This window comes from Dipodomys ordii, unplaced genomic scaffold (assembly GCF_000151885.1).
Source record: "Dipodomys ordii isolate 6190 unplaced genomic scaffold, Dord_2.0 Scaffold15, whole genome shotgun sequence".
Taxonomy (NCBI): Eukaryota; Metazoa; Chordata; class Mammalia; order Rodentia; family Heteromyidae; genus Dipodomys; species Dipodomys ordii.
Genome location: NW_012267231.1, coordinates 14595298 through 14603149, shown reverse-complemented (window position 1 = coordinate 14603149; position 7852 = coordinate 14595298). Strand labels below are relative to the sequence as shown.

Sequence of the window (7852 nt, the reverse complement as noted above, 5' to 3'; positions counted from 1 at the left end):
TCGGCCTGACTCTCCCCCTCCCCTCCCCACCCCGCAGCCGGCTCCTCGCCTGGAGGCGGTCCTGGCACACTCCCCGGCCTGCCAGCGTCCATCGGGGTCAACGGATTCGGTCCCCTGACCCCCCAGACCAACGGGCAGCCGGGCTCCGACTCGCTCTACAATAACGGGCTCTCTCCTTACCCAGGTGGGCACCGCGGCTCTGGGTCCACACATGCGCCCGGCCTATCACCTGGGCTGCACCCCTGTCCCCCTGTCCCGGGCACCACTGTGCAGGCACGGGGTGGGCAGGGGGACTTGGGAGGGGATTAGCCTGTTCTCAGGGGTCAGCTCACCCCCCCCATCCCCTAACGACCTCTCTTGGTACTTAGCCTCAGTTGAACTGGCCACAGCTGGCCAGGTGCCCGGCCCCTGCTTAGGGAGCGCCCCGGGGTCACTGCCCTCTCTCCTTCTGTCTCCAGCAGCTTACCAGTCGACCTACGCACCAGTGAGCACAGCTTTTGCCCAGCAGCCTTCAGCCTCGCCCCAGCAACAAAGAGAAGGTGAGGGAGTGACCAGGTGTCCTGGAAGGGGGCATGAGGGGAGGTGTTGGAGATCTGGGCCTGGTCCCTTTCCCTGAACCAGCCTCACACTGTTCCCATGTGCCTGGAGGGCTCTGGTCAGGGTTCATCCCCTGAACCAGCCTCACGCTGTTCCTGCAGGCCCGGAAGGCTGTAATCTCTTCATCTATCACCTGCCTCAGGAGTTTGGCGATGCAGAACTCATACAGACATTCCTGCCTTTTGGAGCTGTTGTCTCTGCCAAAGTCTTTGTGGATCGAGCCACTAACCAGAGCAAGTGTTTTGGTGAGCTGAGCGCCATCCCAAGGCCTCTCCCAGTCTTAGCCTCAGGATTCCCTGCAAAGGCTATGTAAAGCAGTGATTTCCAGAGACTGAAAGAATGAATGAACTAAGCCTAGACCAAGAACAAGTTCACTGGGGAAACTAGGAGGTCCAGGCTTTGGAATGTGGCCAGAACAAGAGAAAGCATCTGAGACCTAAGATACCCTCTAAGTCCAACTGCAGTGTTAAGACCAAAAGAAAGAGGGAGGGAGGGAGAGAGAGAGAGAGAGAGAGCACGAGCGAGCTCCAGCCAACACAAGCCAGGAAAAGAAAGACACACTGGCCCTGCATCCTTCCAAGGAAATCTTAGGACATTTGCTTCCATAAATACGAGTGTGTGTCCATTGTTTATGTGTGCACGTGTGTGTACCTCTCTTCCCACATCCTCCAGGATTCGTTAGTTTTGACAATCCAACCAGTGCCCAGACTGCTATTCAAGCCATGAATGGCTTTCAGATTGGTATGAAGAGGCTCAAGGTCCAGCTAAAGAGGCCTAAGGATGCCAACCGGCCTTACTGACCTGTTCTCACTGACCAGCTACAGAAAGGTGAGTCCCCGATGGGTGCCAGGCATGGGTTGACCAGGCCTTTCCAGTCTTGACGTTCCTTTTGGGATGTCGGGGGGCAGCCAAAGAGAAGAGCCAGGAGCTAAGATGGATCCTTGGATAGAGATAGTGTACTTTCCCTGTAATCCAAGGACTGAGATAAGTTAGATAATAGTCCTACCTCCAAGTTCTGCAGCCATTTCTACTCAAATGGAGCCTCAGAGGCTGCAGAAGTAAAGGCCTATGCAGGGAGAGGACCAGGGGAATGTGATTATATCACCTTGTGAAGGAGCCATACCCCATGACTTCTGACTTCAGAATGGAGTAATGGACAACCAGGTAGTGTTTGAACAAAGATAAGAGCCGGGCACTGGTGGCTCACACCTGTAGTCCTAGCTACTTTGAAGGCTGAGATCTAAGGAAGGACTGCAGTTCAAAGCAGGTAGGAAAGTCAGTGATACCCTTGTTTCCAATAAACTACCAAAAAGCTGGAAGTGGGCTGTGGCTCAATGTGGTAGAGCACTAGCCTTGAACAAAAGGTCAAGGATAGTGCCCAGGTCCTGAGTTCAAGCCCCAGAACTGGGGGGGAGGGGGAGGAAAGACAAGATGTTAGAGCTGAGATAATGATGGTGAATGTGGGGGTGAAGGGAGGGAGGTAAATATGTCCAGATGTTGAATCCTCAGGGCCTGGAGGTGATTCTAGCAGAACCACACATCCACAGAAGGCTTCCTGTAACTCTGAGATGGACTGTTCCTAAAGGTCTACCTGGAGTGAACTGCCCAGGAGTCCCCAGCTGGGATGTTGGTTAGGGTCACTTTGGCACCCAGAGTCTGGCTTCAGGGGACCAAGTTGCTTGCAGGGAGAGAGAGGCTGGCTCACTCCACTGAGATGTCACTGAGGAGGCAGGTTACTTTGCTTTGCCCTGTAGGGTGACTTTTGCCTTCTGCCCTTCTTCTTCCTCTCCCATTTCTTGATCAACGACTACCCAACAACAGAAACTGAAGAGTGAGAAGAAAAGGAAAAGCACAGACATGTGGGCGTGGCCCTTCCGGAAGGAGCAGCAGCAGACAGAAGTGGATCAGACCCAAGGCTGGCACCTGGTGCTCAGGCCACTGGGAACTCTTATCAAGGGGCTGTTCTGCGCCTGTGCTCAGGCCAGTGGAGCAGCGGGGGGCCAACGGCGGAGGACCCACTGACCGTGTGTGGAGGACCAGAAGAGGGTCTGGGGGGGTGCCACATGCTTCTCAGCAAGGGAAGCCTAGATTCACTTCATCCAAAATCATATCATTCCTTAGAGTTTAGGGACCAAAGGACTATTGCCTTTTTTTTTTAAAGAATATATATAAAATATATATCTATATAAATTAAAACAAAGAAAAAAAAAAACAAGAGAAACAAACAAAAGACAGTATAGAGTCTCGTAAAAGCTGCCTTTAAATATCCCCAGGAGACAGGGTGAAGGAGACCCTTGCTAGCTCCAGCCTCAGCAGAGGGGGCTGTGGAAAGATTGTGCTGTGTCTTGTCCTTCCTCCAGCCACTGCCCAAATTCTGCCCTTATAAAAGATGGTGAAGGGTTGATCTTGGCTTGTGTGCAGGTTCACGAGGTTCTGGAGGCAGTGGACTTGTAACACACAATCCCCAAACCCAGAGAGCTGCAGGAGCAGCTGGCCTGTTCGGGACCCCTGGGCCAGCAGGAGTGGGGAACCGGCCTTTCCCTTGCAGCCAAACCATGTAAGCCTTTCCCAGTTTAAATAGGCAGAGGCCTTGCCTCATTGGCTGAGCTGGCGTCACTTCCTGTTTCCCCCTCCCCTTGGGCCAGCCCCAGTGTCTTGCTCCAGGCCACCTTCTGTCTCAGTTCAAGTTTGCCTACCTGTACCAGAGATTCTGGGCACACGCAGAGGGCCAGGAGCACAGAACTTGGGAGGTTTGCCGCTGTATATACTGCCATTGAGAACGGGTCATTGTCACTGTGTTGAAGCTTCAGACTTAGCGGTCCCTCTCTACCCAGGACCTGGGAGGGAAGTAGATGTTTTGCCAAAATACTTCTTCATTCCTTTAAAAAGTCCATCTTTGCTATGCAGGAGTGTCTCTGAGGTGCTTCTAGATGATGAGCAGTGTTGACCTTAGAAGTGGTGTGTGCTGTCTGTCTCTGTCTGTCCGTCGTGTATAGTGGATACCATATAAAGCTGATCAATGGTGGTGCTTCCTGCCTGCTTCTGTGAGATGGCCAAAAGCTTCAGCCTAGGACACCAGGACTTGGCTTGACCGGGTCAGCGTCTCCTGATCCTGCAGGGCCCCTAGCTTCCTTCCCCCCACCACGATCATGGAGCAGCCTAGTCTAGGGCTCCAGTTTTCAGGGAAGGGGAGCTTTTTGATCCCAGATATGGCTGAGGCTGGAAGCCTGTGATCTGGTGTCATTCAGAACATGGCGGGGGGCGGATGGCTCTTCCTTCACAAGAGTTTCTAAGAAAACTTTTTGTTCCCACCTGTTGCTCTGTCTTTGACTCATTTTTGGAGAGAATGGAAGCAGGACCTAGGTGTGGTGATAGCTTTTAGTCCATGCACGCCATTTCCAAAGGGAGAAGGAGCAGCACGGTGCTCAGAAGTAGACCAAACAACTCTGGACACAGGCAGACATAGGTAGCTCCTACACATCCACACAGGCAATCACTAGGTCCTCCTAGTGCATAGCGTGAAGCACTGTGCAAGGTGCTAGGGCCTCTACCAAGTACTGGGAGTTAAGGGAAAAGATGCACGTCAGTTCAACAATGCAAGTCCACACAGTGTCTGTACTAGCACGAGAATACCTAATTCAGAGCCAGAGGTTGGGGCTGGTGGGTCATGCTTGTAATGCTAGCTACTCAGTAGGCTGAGGTAAGAGGATCATGCTTCAGAGCCATCCAAGGCAGAAAAGACTTAAGAGACTCTTACCTCCAACAGCAAAAAGCCAGAGGGGAGGTGTGGCTCAAGTGGCAGAGTGCCAACTGTGAACAAAAAGCCAACTGAGAGTGCAAGGGTTGAATTCAAGCCCCAGTATCAGCATACATACATAAATAATGCCTACTTCAGGTTTTGTTCCTGAGGGGAGATGGACAAAGGCTTCCTGAGGGGTATCAAGGAGGAACACAGGTATTTGGAGCATTAGTGCAGTGGCATCGTGTGTGTGTGTGTGTGTGTGTGTGTGTGTGTGTATGTGTGTGTGTGTGTTATGTCAGGTGTGGAGCTTGAACTTGGGGCCTGGGTGCTATCTCTGAGCTTTTGTGCTCAAAGCCAGTGCTCTACCAATTGGTTAATTAGAGATAAGAGTCTCCCAGACTTTCTTGCCCAAGTTGTCTTTGAACTCAGATCTCAGCCTCTTTAGAAGCTGGGATTTCAGGTGTGAGCCACTGGTACCCATCCTAGCAGAATCATTTTGAAAAATTATTTCTATCATCAAGAAATAGTGATTACCGTTTATTTCCTTTTCTTTCATGTTGCAGATAATGGGTGTAAGACAAGTAGCATTTCCTATTCCTAACTCAGTATGACTGAGTCATGTCACAATTCCTGAACCAAAATAGCACATATGGTGTTTTGCAACATACTTTAGAGTGTGAGTTTGGGGTGTGGACTGTGATTCTCAACCTGGAGGGTGTGGTGTTATCTAGGTCAGGGGCTGATAAACTTAGGCTTGTGTACCAAGTAGCCATACTTTTTTTTTTGTTTGTTTGTTTGGTGTGTGTGTGTGTGTGTGTGTGTGTGTGTGTTGTGTGCCTGTACTGGGGTTTGGACTCAAGACGTAGGTACTGTTCCTTGGCTTTTTTAAACCCAAAACTGGCATGCTACCACTTGAGCCACACTTTCAGCTTTTTGATGGTTAATTAAAGATAAGAGTTTCACACAAACTTTCCTGCTATCCTGGGCAGGCTTCAAACCATGATCTTTAGATCTCAGCCTCCTGAGTAGCTAGGATTACAGGTCTGAGCACCTCACTTTTTTTTTTTTTTTACATTTTAAAGTGGTGACTAAAACAAAGCAAAAAGAAAACAAGAAAAAGGCGATATATATATATATATATACATATATATATATGTGTGTGTATCTATCTATCTATATGTCAGTGCCCAAGATACTGGCCTTTCCTTCAAACAGAAAGTTTTCTGGAGGTCATCGGCAACTTGTATAGTGTCTGACTTTACATAACATGGTGTCTTTGTGTATGCATGTATTAGTCTGGACCCTTTCAGTTTTAAAGTGTCAAAAAAACAAACACAAATATGTCTAAGCCAATGGAAAAGGACTGGGCTCATATAACCAATAATAGAAGAATGTTTCTGCCTTCAGGCATAGGTAGATCTAGAAATTCAAAGGATGCTATCTCTCCTTTTTTTTTTGGTGCTCATGGGGCTTGAACTCTGGGCCTGGGTGCTGTCCCTCAATTCTTCAGCTCAAGGCGAGAGATCTACTACTTAAGCCACAGAGCCACTTCCGGTTTTCTGGTGGTTTATTGGAGATAGGAGTCTCATGGATGTTTTGCCTGGGCTGGCTTTGAACCATGATCCTCAGATCTCAACCTCCTGAGTAGTTAGGATGACAGGCGTAAGCCACTGGCGCCTGGCCATGGATGCTGTCTCTCTTGACATAAGACCACAGAGGTCACAATGGCACACGCACACACACACACACAAAACGGCACACGCCAGTAATACCAGCACTGGGAAGGAGGAGGTGTGAGGATGGTGAGAAAGGCCTAGGCTACATAGTAAGACCTTGTCTCAACAAGAAAGAAAGGTAAGAAGACCACGTACGTTCCCACCATCCTTTCCTTCTGCCCTCCTGCTGTAGCTGTGTAGAACAGAGATCCAGAAAGCAGGCCATAAGCCTGGTTCTGGCGTTTCCCAAATGGTGGTTTAGGGTGCTCAGCAGAAAAGAGAGCCTGGAGGGTGAGCCCTTGCTTCTTGGGAGGCAAGCTGGTCACCGTGGCATGGGGCTTCTTAAGAGAAACCCCAGTGGGTAGGGCTCAAAACCCTGCAATGAACAGGGAATAAAACCCTCACAATTTGGACTCCATGTTGAGATGAAGACTTTGATTATTGTTTCTAGTCCCCCCCCCCCAATCCTGGGGCTTGAACTCAGGGCCTGGGCACTGTCCCTAAGCTTCTTTTGCTCAAGGATAGCGCTCTGCCACTTGAGCCACTTCTGGCTTTTTCTGTGTATGTGCTACTGAGGAATTGAACCCAGGGCTTCATGCATGTGAGGCAAGCACTCTACCACTAAGCCACTTTCGCAGCCCATGTCCTATACTTTAACAAGTCTTCTTGAAAGCAGACTCTGAGGCTGGATTTACATGATGGCTAAGCTAGACAACAGTGATTCAAAGCCTATAATCCTAGCTACTTAGGAGGCTAAGATCTAAGGATCGACGATGTGGCTCAAGTGGTAGAGCACCAGCGTGGACTGTAAAAACTAAGGGACTGAGTTTAAGCATAAGTACCATCACTAAAAAATAAAAAGGTGTAAATTAAAATGTCTGGCTGGGTGCTGGTAGCTCACGCCTGTAATCCTGTCTACTCAGTCGGTTGAGATCTGAAGATTGTGGTTTGAAGCCTCCCTGGGGAGGAAAGTCTGTGAGAGTCTTATCTCCAATTAATTACCAGAAAACTGGAAGTGATGCCTTTTCTGTTTGTGTAGTACTGAGGAATCAAACCCAAGGCTTCATGCATGCTAGGCAAGTACTCTACCACTAAGCCACATTCCCAGCCCTCTTTCTTTTTCTTGGAACTTCCCAAGTCATAAATTCTAGCATATTTCTTCCCTTTCTGCTTTTATTCTCATTCATTTTTGCTTAGGGAAAAGGATTTGATGTTGCCAACCTACAAAGTATATGACTTGCAGAGTCTTGGCAGTGTGGATTGTGGCCCAAGGCAGACAAGACTACACTAAAAACAAAGCTGCATACTGTTCTGAGTCTCCCTGTGTGGACATCTCTACTGTGTGAACTGTGTGAATTGTGTGAAGAAGACAGGAGGGCTAGGAATGTGACTTAGTGGTAGAGTCCTTGCCTAGCATGCATGAAGCCTTGGGTTTGATTCTTCAGTACCACATACACAGAAAAAGCTGGAAGTAACACTGTGGCTTAAGTGGTAGAGTGCTAGCCTTGAGCAAAAGAGGCTAAAGGACAGTGCCAAGGCACTGAGTTCAAGCCCCAGGACTGGCAAAAAAGGAGGAGGAGGAGGAGGACCCACTCCAGCACCCAGATGTGGTTTTCTAGTGCATCCTTGAAATCTCTGTCTCTGGTGGATATATGACCTGCATCTCAGTATATTTGAAAGCTGAGTACCAGTGGCTCACCGTGGCTCACACCTGTAATCCTAGGTATTCAGGAGGCTGAGATCTGAGAACCTCAATTTGGAGCCAGCCAGAGAAGACAAATCTAAGACTCTTATCTCC

At 49.2% G+C, this 7852-nt stretch overlaps 1 protein-coding gene across 1 annotated transcript in view; it reads left to right on the top strand.

Moving 5' to 3' along the window:
* Positions 1-1397, top strand: part of Celf6 (CUGBP, Elav-like family member 6) — a 22246-nt gene extending 20849 nt beyond the window's left edge. The window contains exons 8-11 of the mRNA XM_013011915.1: positions 38-184; positions 417-539; positions 699-842; positions 1270-1397. Of these exons, the coding sequence (XP_012867369.1) occupies positions 38-184; positions 417-539; positions 699-842; positions 1270-1397 (542 nt within the window). The remainder of the gene's footprint in view (positions 1-37; positions 185-416; positions 540-698; positions 843-1269) is intronic.
* Positions 1398-7852: the final 6455 nt, after the last annotated feature.